A 13,129-nucleotide genomic window follows, 5' to 3' on the forward strand; every position below is an offset into this window, starting at 1 on the left:
GCCGGCAAGGATGGATCCGCGTCAGCAACAGGACCACCTGCACGGGCTTCGTGCTCCCTTGAAGCAGTGTGAGAGTGCTTGGACTTAGAAGCCTTGGGCACTTTGAGCACTACCGGGGGAATGGGCTGCTGTGCTATCTGACCTGAAGAGACAGAGGAAGGCACCGCAGCCAGCGTCGAAGGCTGAGCCGGTACAAACGAAGCAGGTTTGATGAGGCTCGGAGCAGTAGACGTGGAAGTCTGGAGAGCTTCGGATGAGGTCGAAGGTAAAGCACCCTTCAATGACGAAAGCTCCATCGAAGACTCCATGCTGTAAAGCTGCTCCCACAAGATGCAACGACGCTTGAAAGCATGGGCTGTAAGTGTTAAGCAAGGCCAGCACGATTTCAGGAGGTGTTGAGGCCCAAGACACCGAAGACAGCGTCGATGAGAGTCCTTCAGTGAAATCGCACGCTGGCACTTGGAACACTTTTTAAAACTGGTCGCAGGCCGGGACATAGGCCGAAAAAGCTCCGTCGCAAGATCGAAGCCGCGGGCTGCGGCCACGTAGCCTGCCCTGTCAAACGGATGGAAGAAATTTTTTTTTTTTTTTTAGAAAACAAGAAAGTACGACGAAAATCAGCGATTCTGAGAAAAAATCACCCAAAACCGCGGACTTAAGAGGCACAAGTGAAAATACTTCACGCAGAGAGTCGAAGATGGACTTCTCGGCTCCGCGGAAAAGTAAGAACTGAGGAGACACACCCTACGCTGGGAGGGAAGGCACCGCGCATGCGCGGTGCGGATGACTCGAAACTTCGAGTTTCTTCAAGCAAGACTGCTTGTGAGGCGTCCGCATCGGGGCTCCGTTGGATCACGTCACCCACTTGTGAGAATACCTGCCTGCTTGTCCTGGGATAAAAAGCAGGAACAACCAGAGATGAAACTGGTAGAAGCAAGGACAAATCTCAATATGGCCGTTGAAACTTCCAGCAGCAGTCTCATGAGATTGCCGCTGGAAGTCCCAGAAGCCATTTTGAAGGAGGAACTGAGTGAAGATCATTTTTGTGTCCACTACCCACATGGTAGGCCCAGGAAGGAGCTGCTGTGAGGTGTGTTGGGGGGGGGGGGGGGACTGGGAGAGCGGGACAAGTTTAGTTTTCATTTTTGGTTTCAGTCCAAACCAAGCAGCCAATTTTGGTTGCAGATTCATTTTCAGCAGAAACCAAAGATCTTGGTTTCGGTTGGGCTCTGCTACTGAGATATGAATCCTGCCCTGAAAGCCCACTTTTCTCAGTTCTACATTCATCTTATTCTTTTTGCTCTTAGCCTGGCCATCATAATGTTTCCCTTTCTACCTATTTGGTTTTCAGGGTCCAGCATTTGTTGAAGCCACTTATCACAATAATTCTGACCCTCAGATGTCAAATTGGTAGAGTTCACACCATAAGTCCTAGGAGGTGAAACTAAGGCCTTTGCCCACACATATTTTTTTTTGAGATAACACCAACAAGGCAAGTATTTTTCAGTAGATAGGAAATGCTAGGCAAGAGGCTGATAACTGGTGGAATGAGGGGTAGCACAAAGAAAATATTTTTGTCATGGAAAAGGTGGTGGGTGTGCGGAACAGTCTCACAACAGATGTGGAGGTCATTAAAAGAAAACCGAGGACAAGCACAGTAGGATATCTAATGCTCAGGAAATGCTGGAGATAAAGTAGTGTGCGCTATTTTCATAGAAGTGAGACTCTGAAATAGGTTCAGCAAGGAATTTATTGTAAACTTCCCAGAAATTTCAATGTTGCTGGATGTGGAAATAAGAGGAGAGATACATTTGTTCAACGAAGTCTTCTTTTTCAATAGCTGGTCCAGTTTTGTGGAATGGTATTCCTGGAAATTTTTTTTTTTGTAAGAGTGTGTGCTGGGGTTTAGGAAGTTGCTGAAAACATATATTTTGTCCAGGCATTTCAATGAAATGAGGACTTCCTGTATTTAGACAGATTTATATACAGAGGTACCTCGGTTTACGAGTGCACCGGTTTGTGAGTGTTTTGCAAGATGAGCAAAACATTTGCAAAATTGGCGCCTCGATTTACGAGCGCCACGCAAGCGTGGGGGGGTGCCAGATCGCGGGGGGGTGCACCACGAGCAGGGGGATGGTGGATTACACGGGGGGGGGCCTTCACGAGCGGGGGGAGCAATGCCGGTTCTTGGGGGATAGAGCAGCGCCGCTGGCCTCGGGGGATGGGGGTGGGTGGGAATGAATCAAGCAAGTTTCCCTTAGTTCCTATGGGGAAACTTGCTTTGATATACGAGTATTTTGGTTTACGAGCATGCTTCTGGAATGAATTATGCTCGTAAACCAAGGTTCCACTGCATTATGTTGATCTCAAAGATGCTTTTGCGAACTTGCCTCCATGCACTTACGTTGGCAGCACTGTACAAACAGCTTGGTAAGGTTTCATAACCTTGGTATATTCTTTCTCACAGCTGTGTTCGTGTCAACGTGTGTTGGTGTCTTGCTGAGTGGGTTCATTATTGTTGTTGTGTGTTTTTGTGTGCTGTCGCGAGAATGACAGAGCTTGAATTAGAGCAACAAACATTAACACCCAGATTATGTATAGGACGCCCGGTCTCAGAAGCCGACAGACCTAAGGCCACCTAAAATAAACCCAATTCTATAACTGACATCCATGTTACAGACGCCGGATACAGAACCGGGTTATTTCAGATGCGGCCACTACGCTTATCGTGGCAAGGGATCTCCCTGCTGCGATAAGTATAGTGGCCGCGGCTCCAGCGGCCACCAGTCTCCCACCCCCACCCCTGAATAAATGAGACTGATGGGCATTCCAGAAAAAGAGTTCCAAAATTGCTTTGAAGGGTGGACTAAGCGCTGGCATCGGTGCTTAGCTTCCCAAGGGGAGTACTTCGAAAGTGACCCTAGTGATATTCAGCAATGAGGTATGCAGCACTTTTTCTAGGATGAGTTTGTAAACTTAATTGTCAGACCTCGTAAATGATGATTTTTTTAAAATTCTGTAAATGCATGTTGGATGTTTTATTGTAAGCTGCCGAGGTTATAGGCATTTAATAAATATTTTAAATAAGGTGGATAAGATGGGACTGGAGGGCTTGATCATCCATCATGTTTCTCAGCATTTACTTGTATAGCTATACCAACCTGCTAAACCACTAGGGTTTTCACTGAAAACAGATATCTCTGGGGTACAGCAGAATAAAGAATCAGATCTCTTGCCAGATTTAGACCAGGAGTATCAAAATACACTTGCAAATCAGTAAGCTGATATTACTCAAAAGCAATTCAAGTATTTCAATAGAATTTGACCATACTTGTCTCCTAGTATCTTCAAGGTCATTTTGCAGTCTATGGGTCCTGTCATGTTTGGACTATTGTAATCTTGTGCTCTTGGGTTTACCAGGAACCTTGCTGAGTGCATTACAGGTCGCTCAGAGTTCAGTGGTTAGAACCCTCTCATCTGGAAAGGACGGAGCACGTCAATGAATACTATGTGAAGCTATAGTAGCTGAAATTAGAAGATCATATACATTTCATGTTGCTTGTGATGGTATATTTGTGTTTGAATGGTTTGGCTCCTACAGGTTTGGTGGGTACTATTCATGCTTATGTCCCTCTGTCAAAATTGTGCTCTGTCCATCATGGCGATTTGTCTGTGCCATCTGTAAGGGACCTGAGATTCAATTCCTTACGTGTGACTATGTTCTCCTGTAGGGGACCCCAGGATTGGAACCTCCTACCTTTGTATATCAGAAAGCAATGTAATCTTGCTGGGTTTAAGAAGTTATTGAAGAGACACTTATTCTGCAATATGAAATATGGGTATTAAGACAGCGGTTTAGGTGTAAGCGCTGGTCGCTTATTTGTGTGACTGTTTTTATGTGTATTTTATGTACATTTTATTATATATGTTTATACTTGTAAGCCGCTTTGGGAAAAGCGGGTTATAAATAAAATAAATAAAACAAAAGCCAAGTATGAAACATATACCTCGTCCTCCACTCTTCTTCAGTTCTAGCCCGTTCCCTTCGAGCAGCTCTTTGCTTTTCCTCCAACCTCTCTTTCTGTTTACTTGCTAGATCTGCAGAAATCAATTCAATTGGTCAGCAGTGTACAAATCAGCCCAAATTTAATCTCAAAATGAAGAGAGTACCATTAGCACGTACAGCACTAACCCCCCACCTTTTTTTTTTTTCTTTCCTAAACCATGATAGCAGTTATTAGCGCAGGGAGCCACGTTGCTCCCGACACTCATAGGAACCCTAAGAGCGTCGGGAGCAGCATGGAGCGTGGCTCTCTGTGCTAATAACCGCTATTGCGGTTTAGTAAAAAAAAAAAAAAAAAGGGGGGAGTGGTAAATTCTAATGAAACCTTGGTTTACGAGCATAATCCATTCCAGAAGCATGCTCGTAAACCAAAATACTTGTATATCAAAGCGAGTTTCCCCATAGGAAATAATGGAAACTCGCTTTGATACGTTCCCCCCCCACGAGGCCAGCGGTGCTGCTTCCCCCCCTCGCTCACAAAGCCCCCTCCCCGTGCGAACCAGCACCCCCCGCCCGAACAACTTGAACTTACTCCCCCCCCACCTTCTGGCACCGGCACGCAGCCCACAGGACGTGCTGGTGCCGCTTGAAGAAATTCCTGTCTCTGCTGGGCCTTGAGCATGCCTCTGCGCATGCTCAAGGACTTCTAATTCTCCCTCTCACCGAGATTCTCAAAGATCTCCGAGAATCTCGGCGAGAGGGAGAATTAGAAGTCCTTGAGCATGCGCAGATGCATGCTCAAGGCCAGCAGAAGCAGGAAGATCTTCTAGCGGCACCGGCACGTCCTGTGGGCTGCGTGCTGGTGCCAGACCGGGGGGGGGGGGGGTAAGTTTAAGTTGTTCGAGTGGGGGGGCCTTTGCTCGAGACACGTTTTGCGAGAATGTTTTGCTCGTCTTGCAAAACACTCGCAAACCGGGTTACTCGCAAACCGAGGTTTGACTGTATATAATAATCTGTACTGAACATCATCATTCCCTTTGGCATCTCTAGTCTTTTTTTTATTTTTTTAATAATCTATTAATGTCTTTTATGTCTAGAAATGTTAAAAATTACAATATAAAACACCTATTAGAACAAAAATCTAAAGTTTATGAATACCAAACCTTTACCTTCCTGTATTTAAAGAAACAGTTCTAATGTGAAACCTGACCTATTCAATTACTGGAGCCATAAAAATAAATTTCTCCTCCTGAAGATAAATAGAGCAGCTAAAATTTCAAAAATCTCCACTAAGCTCTCATATTCTCAGTACCACAGAAATAAAGGGCTCCTTTTACAAAGATGCATTAGGGCCTTAACGTGCGGAATAGCGCGCGCTAGCCGCTGGAGCACCTAGGGTTAAAAGTTACACTCCAATCTAGCCACCAAGAAAAAGTACACCCTACGGTCCTGAAGTGCCTGGCTGTGTGCAACAAACATGCTGCCCTTATGCAGAATGGAACACACCTGCTCTTCTGAGTGGCAGACTTCAGAGGGTGGTGGTTAATGGTACCCTCTCTAAAACAGTGGAGTGCCGCAGGGCTCGGTCCAGGGTCCACTCCTTTTCAACATATTCATAGGGGATCTGACTCAAGGGTTTCAAGGTAAACTAACACTATTCGCCGATGACACCAAACTATGTAATATAGTAAGTGAATGCAGTTTACAGAATTATATGGCGCAGGACCTGCTTACATTAGAAAGTTGGTCCTCAACCTGGCAGCTAGGCTTCAATGCTAAGAAATGTAAGGTCATGCATCTCGGAAGCAGAAATCCATGCAGGACGTACTTCTTGAACGGAGAAACTTTAACTAGGACTTCAGCAGAACGAGATTTAGGAGTAATCATCAGTGCAGACATAAAAACTGCCAATCAAGTGGAGAAGGCTTCATCTAAGGCAAGGCAGATATTGGGTTGTATCAATAGAAGTTTCGTCAGCCGAAAGCCTGAAGTTATAATGCCATTGTACAGGGCCATGGTGAGACCTCATCTGGAGTACTGTGTGCAATTCTGGAGGCCACATTACAGTAAAGATGTGCGCAGAATTGAATCGGTTCAGCGGACGGCCACCAGGATGATCTCGGGGCTCAAGGGTCTCTCGTACAAAGAGAGACTGAACAAATTGCAGCTCTACACTCTCGAGGAACGTAGGGAGAGGGGAGACATGATCGAAACATTTAAGTACCTCACGGGACGTGTCGAAGTGGAAGATGATATTTTCTCTCTCAAGGGACCCTCGGCCACAAGAGGGCACCCGCTGAAACTCAGGGGCGGAAAATTTCATGGCGACACCAGAAAGTATTTCTTCACAGAGAGAGTGGTTGATCATTGGAACAAGCTTCCAGTGCAGGTGATCGAGGCAGACAGCGTGCCAGACTTTAAGAATAAATGGGATACCCATGTGGGATCCCTACGAGGGTCAAGATAAGGAAATTGGGTCATTAGGGCATAGACAGGGGGTGGGTAAGCAGAGTGGGCAGATTTGATGGGCTGTAGCCCTTTTCTGCCGTCATCTTCTATGTTTCTATGTTTCTCATTAGAAAATGGGTCATGAATTGGGCCTTTTCAGAGGCCTCTCCCTAGGCATCCAAGGCCTTGTCTTTGGCCTCACATCTGTTTTCTTATCCAACATGTCCATGTTTGTACTGCTTTGTCTTTGAAACCCCCCCTCCCCCCGCCACATTCTGAGACCTTCACCACCCATTTTTATAATAATAATAATAAACTTTATTCTTGTATACCGCCATACCATTTAGTTCTAGGCAGTTCACATCCAAGAGAGACTGAACAATTCAGTGATAATACATTTTTAGGGAATACAAAATATAATTGAAGCTTAGTTTACAAATTTTTCAAAAAGATACATTTTTATAGATTTTCAAAAGGTATAATAAGACTGAGTCTGAGAAACTAAACTAAAACTTAGTTTTACAGACCGAGTCATCAACCAAGAGGAGCTCGACTCGGTTTACAATAATATAAAACATAACGCATAAATTTGACAAGAAATAGTAGACTGAAATAGTTAATTTCCAAAATGTTTAGCAAACAAAAAAGTTTTCAGAACTTTCCGGAATAAAGCAAAAGAACATAAAGTGGTAAAGCATTCCAGAATTCGGATAATTTAAAAGCAAAAGAATAACTAAATCTCTTAAAGGTTCTGTTTTTACCACTGAGAGAGGGAAATGTAAGTTTTAATTTTTGAGAACTTCTGGCAAGATGAGATCTATGAACATTCCAGTCTAAAGGAATCAAAGTGGCAAAAATGCCAAATAGGATCTTAAATGCAATACAAATGCACTTAAATTGAATTCTGAGATACACTGGAAGCCAATGTAATTCCATGAGCAGAGGGGTTACATGATCAAATTTACTCTTACCAAAGATAAGTTCTGTATTAATTGAAGTCTCTGCAGACTGACCTTTGAAAGACCCAAATGCACTGAATTGCAGTAATCCAGCCTTGATAAAATGATTGAACCAATACAGAGAAGTGTTGTTGGTGAAACAGTGCTCTCACTCTTCTCAGAGCACGGAGGCTGAAAAAACACTTTTTAATAAGTGAGTTTAGTTGGTCCTTAAATGTAAGTAAAGAATCGATAACAATACCTAGTATTAACGAGGAAAACTCAAAGATTCTCCCGAGTCTAAGATCACAGCAGAAGGGAGAGAATCTAACTTTGGACCAAGCCATAAAAGCTTTGTCTTTGCAGCATTTAAATTCATCTGGATCATTGTTGCCCAGGACTGAAGTTTAGTAATACAATGGTTAATATTGGGTATCAAATTATTGAGATGTGGATCAACCTCAAGTAATATGAAGATATCATCAGCATGTGTTAGTAAAGTTTATCGGGTATTCAAATTGGAATGTTTCAATGAACTCATGTAGATGTTAAATAAGATTGGAGACAATGGAGAGCCCTGAGGGACACCACAGAGGGCTCTCCACGATTTTGAATTGGAGCCTTTCATATTGACTGAATAAGAGCGAGAAGATAGAAATTTGTCAAACCAGTCTAGAACAATTTGATCAAGGTCGATTTCTGAAAGCAGGTAATGCAGAATATTGTGATTAACTACATCAAAAACTGCAGAGAGATCAAACTGAAGTAAGATAGCGTGCTTATTAGACAGTAGCTGTTGAATCTTAGAAAGAAGTGAAACCAAAAGAGTTTCTGTACTGAAATTCAGGCGGAACCCATGCTGAAAAGGCAAAAGAATAGAAAATTTATCCAGATAACTTGAGAGTTGGGTGGCAACAACTGATTCCATAAGTTTCGTTAAAAGAGGTATATTAGTAATCAGTCTATAGTGGGAGGTGGATCGAGATCTGATTTTTTCAGAAGGGGAGTAAGACTTATACCCATATCATGCGAAAAAAAATCCTGTTTCCAAAGCTTAATTTAATAATATAGTCAGCCAATTGATTGCCTGAGTTGGAATATTGGCAAAAAGATAAGAGGTAAAAGGATCAAGAATACATTTACATCTCATCAATTTTGCACAAAGTTTTGAGACTTGAGACTCAGAATACCAGAAGCGATCAGCTGGCGTCAACATAGAATTATCCTTAGAATCCCTTAAAAAGAGGCCAAGGTTCCCTGCAGAAAAAGAATTCCTAAGAGTAACAATTTTATCTTTGAAAAAAGAAGCAAGAGAGTCTGCTGTGAGTAGTAAAGCCTAAGAAGATGTATGATCATAATTGGTCAGTTTGCGCCAGAATCTAAATAAGGTACTACTTTGATGATTAGAATTAGCAATTTTACCTCCACAATAGTTTTTTTCTTGCTTACCTCAGCACAGAGTTATATTTTCTTACAGTAAGCCTCCAATTAAGTTTATCTAAATCTGAAGTACGTTAGATAGATTGTAAGCCCGCCGGGACAGATAGGGAAAAATGCTTGAGTACCTGATTGTAAAAACCGCTTAGATAACCTTGATAGGCGGTATATAAAATCCTAATAAACTTGAAACTTGAACTTGATTTCTTCCATTTTTGTTCAAGTTTCCTACATGTTTGCTTAAGTTCTCTATGATATGGTGTGAACCAAGGAGAATTCCTGGAATGAGAGATGGATTTAGTAACAAGTGGAGCAAGAGTTAAATATGTACCATATTTTTCGCTCCATAAGACGCCTCCCCCCCAAAAAAAAGTGGGTGGAAATAAGGGTGCATCTTATGGAGCGAATACCCCCCCGGTACCTTTTAAAAAGTCCTGCCGTCCAGCGCTGTATGTCAGGAGCTTTCAGTGCTCTTGCCCTTCCCTCTGTGGGAACTGAACTACCTGAGCGAGCATGGAGAGCAAACCGAGCATGCAGGGTGCCCCCCCTTGTTTAGAGAGAGCGGTTCCGACCCCCTTGGCAAGGCTGGGAGGTGAGACATGAATGGATTCAGCACAGGACAGCCGGGACGGACCACCCTCTGTCACCGCCACCACCACCATAGCCCCGCCGGCCCCCTCCACGTCTTCTTCGGCCAGAGCTGCTGCCTGATCAATGACAAAGAGCGCTGCGTGAGGCCGGCCGGCAACGCATCCTTCAGCAAGTGCATCCAGAAGAGCATCTCGCAGAAGAAGCTAAAGCTCGACATTGACAAGAGTGTGAGTGGGGTGGAAGGAGGGGGGCCTGGCCCTCCTTGCAATTCAGTTGTGAACTCAAACCGACCTGCTCTGATCGTCCCCAGGGGAGGGGGGTGGCTGTGTCAAATTGAGATCCAGTGTGGCCAGCGCTAACAACTTTCAGTTTCAAATGTTTATTAAATTCTAAGTACGGGTAGTTGCCTTAAAAAAAAAAAAGACTCCTAAACAGAGAGAGGACAATGAACCTAGAACAATTATCCTTTATTACCTGGAAGCATGTATAAAAGACTTCTATTTTCTAATTCTTAGTAATTTGAAAAGTTGAAAGAAAGATTATCATCGTCATACTTTTGTTATGTATCTATATATAACAGAACCCAATTCCAGCACCTTTCAGTGGCAATCTGCTTGCTGGGCCCGCAAGAGTTTGGGAGTCAGCTGAGGGAAAGGCAGGAGCACTGAAAGCTCCTGCCATACAGTGCTGGACGGCAGGATTTTTTAAAAGATACAGGTGGCCTGCCTGCTTGCTTGCTTCGGGGTGAGGGGCCCTGCCAGTGGTTGGGGGGCCCTGTCTGCCTGCCACTAGGCCTTCCTGCCCTGTGCCTTGTCCCAGCCTGCCACTAGACCTGCTCTGTGTCCTGTCCCTGCCTACCACTAGACCACCAGAGGGCAGGACGGTGGGACATGGTACACAATTTAGTTCAAAATGTTATTTTCTTGGATTTTCCTCCTCTAAAATGTAGGTGCATCTTATGGTCAGGTGCGTCTAATAGAGCGAAAAATACAGTACTCTTCTCCAGTTAGCCCAAATGCCATCTACAGAGTCTCTAGGAGAACAAGGTAACAACTTTAAAGTTCAAGTCCAGAATAAATCTGGACTAATTTTCTTTCTAAGAGTTACAGTTCTTTTGTGCTGAACCCTTTCTGGTATATGAGACATAAAAATAGGCAATGTAAATTCACCAAGATAATGGTCAGACCAAGGGACCCTCTGCCAGCGTGCATTAACAATAACAGATCTCTGAGGGGTAAGATCCATAAAGGAGATAATATCAAGAGAATGACCTTTCTCATGAGTAGGTGTTATTTGGAGCAAGGATAGCTCCAGAGAGTAAAGCATGGAAATGAAATCAAGAGTATCCTTGTCATTGCTATCCTTAAGATGTAAAGTGATGTCACCTATTATAAGTAATCTCTGAAATTTTACTGAAGAATTTGCAATAATTCCAGTACCAAGAGAGCTAGATTTAATCCATGGAATTGGAGGACGATATAAAAGGAGGATGCCCAAAGGATAACGAGCCAATTCATCCTTGACAGATACCAAAAGATATTCCAGTTCTGGGAGGCTGGCCTTGTCCACTAATTGCACATTGAAAAAAGATTTATGAATCAATGCTAGTCCACCTCCTCTTTTATAGCTTTTAAAGGACATGTGGCTACTAAAGCCATAAGAACAAAGTTCACTCTGAGAAAATATGTCTTCCTGAGAAATCCAGGTCTCAGTGATACACATTAAACTGGGGCCTAAATCATCTAGTAGGTCTCTAATAATCTGTTGTTTATTGCAAATAGACCTTGCATTGCAATACAGAACCGGAACAGGAGTGAAAGATTCAGTAAGTACATCCAGGGCTGTATTAGCAGGAGGGATTTGTTTCAAGGCATTAAAGTTCCTCAGAGGAATTATTTTTTTTGCGGAAAGGCTTTCTATTACCAAAAACTACAGGAATTTGTTGGCCTAAGCAAGGAATATTATTTCACTTAACCAATTGCTCAATTTGCCAGCCCAAAATGCAAATGTTTTATCTAGAAATCTTTTATAACGACAATGTTTTAATGTAGGATAGGCAAAGAAATGAATTCTTTGAATAGGCTTTTTTTGTGTACATGCATGTTACCCTGGCCATGATCTGTACATGGGTACATATTTGATTAGTTGTTCTTAGCAAGCTCTGCTCTGTTTTGGGCTGGGCAAAGCAAGAGTATAACTGCATTAGAGCTTTTATTTCTTGTCCTTTTTCTTTGGCTTTTTGCTCTGCTATTCCATCTTTGTACACTGTGGAAATATAGACACAAGTACTCTCCACAGTTCAGACTTTTATGTCCTTTTCCCTGTGCACAGGAGGCTAGACCGCCATTAATACCATTTGCCTATAACCAGAAGCTGTGGAACTGTTCACTTTGACATCATATTAAAAAAGTATCTATCATATCTACTTCCTGAGTGAGAGCATGCGAGTATGTAGTCTATACACATTTGTCATCTGAAAATACAAAAACTCACATACCAGCAGGAGTCATTGCTGTTCTAGATCAAGCCCTGTTCAGGTGATGCAAGATCTCACTTATCCTCTATAATAAAACCCTAAGCACGCATGCACACTTATGATACCATGATCCCTGCCACTGTGATGTGTGCTTTCGTGCCGCATATGCGCACTGCCTGCCTTCTGCCCTGATCTATGATGCAAGCTGAGTTCCTGTGCTGCCGGGATGCCTCTTCTCTTCCCCCTCCCCCCTCGGACCAACAAACGCAGCAGCTGTGGTTTCATCTTGCAGACGCGGGGCATTTGCTAGGCCGGCCCACTTCAATAATGCGAGGTGGGCCAGCCTAGCAAAAGCCACGAGGATGCCCAGGCTAGCGGATGCTGGACAGGGGGAGCAGGGAAAGAAGAAGGTGTACTACTAGACAGGGGGAGCAGGGAAGGGGTGCTGCTGGAAAGGGGGGGGAGGTAGAAGGAAGGGAGAAGGGCTGCTGCTGGACAGGGGGAGCAGGGAAGGGGTGCTGCTGGACACTGGAGAGGTAAAAGGAAGGGAGAAGGGCTACTGCTGGACAGGGGGAGCAGGCAAGGGGTAGTGGTGGACAGCCGAGGAAAGAGAGAGACAGAAAGAAAGACAGACAGACAGCGGCCAAGGAGAGAGAAAGAAAGAAAGACAGACACACATCTATTCTAGCACCCGTTAATGTAACGGGCTTATAGACTAGTACTATAATAATATGATGTCTGACCTAGTGGTCCAATAGACTGTCTATTGGACCACTAGGTCAGACATCATATTGTCTTACTACTCATACCTACCCATATTGCCATTCTCCATGCTTCTGATATCTGGACGCAGACGGCAATCAGTAGGAGCTAAAATCTTCTCCAGGTCTTTATCCAGTTCATTCAGCGAAACGGCAAAGCTGGTGAAATTATACATCTAAAAAAATTTTAAAACAATAAGTGCAATTTTAGAATTTGCTTTTCAGGAAGAGTATGAGGCTATGAATGTGGGAACACAGTAGCTGCCTTGTCTACGTTACTATTTTAATTCATTCATTGATCATTTCAAAACTGGATTATTGTAATTCACTGTATAAAGGAATCACACAAAAAGACTACAACAGATACAAAATACTGCAATAAAAATTATTACAGGTAAAAGAAAATTTGACCATGTAACACCATTATTAAAGAACGCACATTAGCTTTCTATCAACCACCAAATAACCTATAGGT

The 13,129-nt window shown here is 43.4% G+C and overlaps 1 protein-coding gene across 6 annotated transcripts in view; it reads right to left on the reverse strand.

Annotated features, from left to right (window-relative positions):
* OSBPL2 (oxysterol binding protein like 2) overlaps positions 1-13,129 on the reverse strand; it is a 198,932-nt gene that overhangs the window by 11,780 nt on the left and 174,023 nt on the right. For all 6 annotated transcript variants that reach the window (XM_033914054.1, XM_033914060.1, XM_033914059.1 and 3 more), the window contains 2 exons: positions 12,707-12,830; positions 4,008-4,098 (listed from right to left, as the gene is read on the reverse strand). In XM_033914054.1, the coding sequence (XP_033769945.1) occupies positions 4,008-4,098; positions 12,707-12,830 (215 nt within the window). The remainder of the gene's footprint in view (positions 1-4,007; positions 4,099-12,706; positions 12,831-13,129) is intronic.

This window comes from Geotrypetes seraphini, chromosome 11, assembly GCF_902459505.1.
Source record: "Geotrypetes seraphini chromosome 11, aGeoSer1.1, whole genome shotgun sequence".
In the NCBI taxonomy this organism is placed as follows: domain Eukaryota; kingdom Metazoa; phylum Chordata; class Amphibia; order Gymnophiona; family Dermophiidae; genus Geotrypetes; species Geotrypetes seraphini.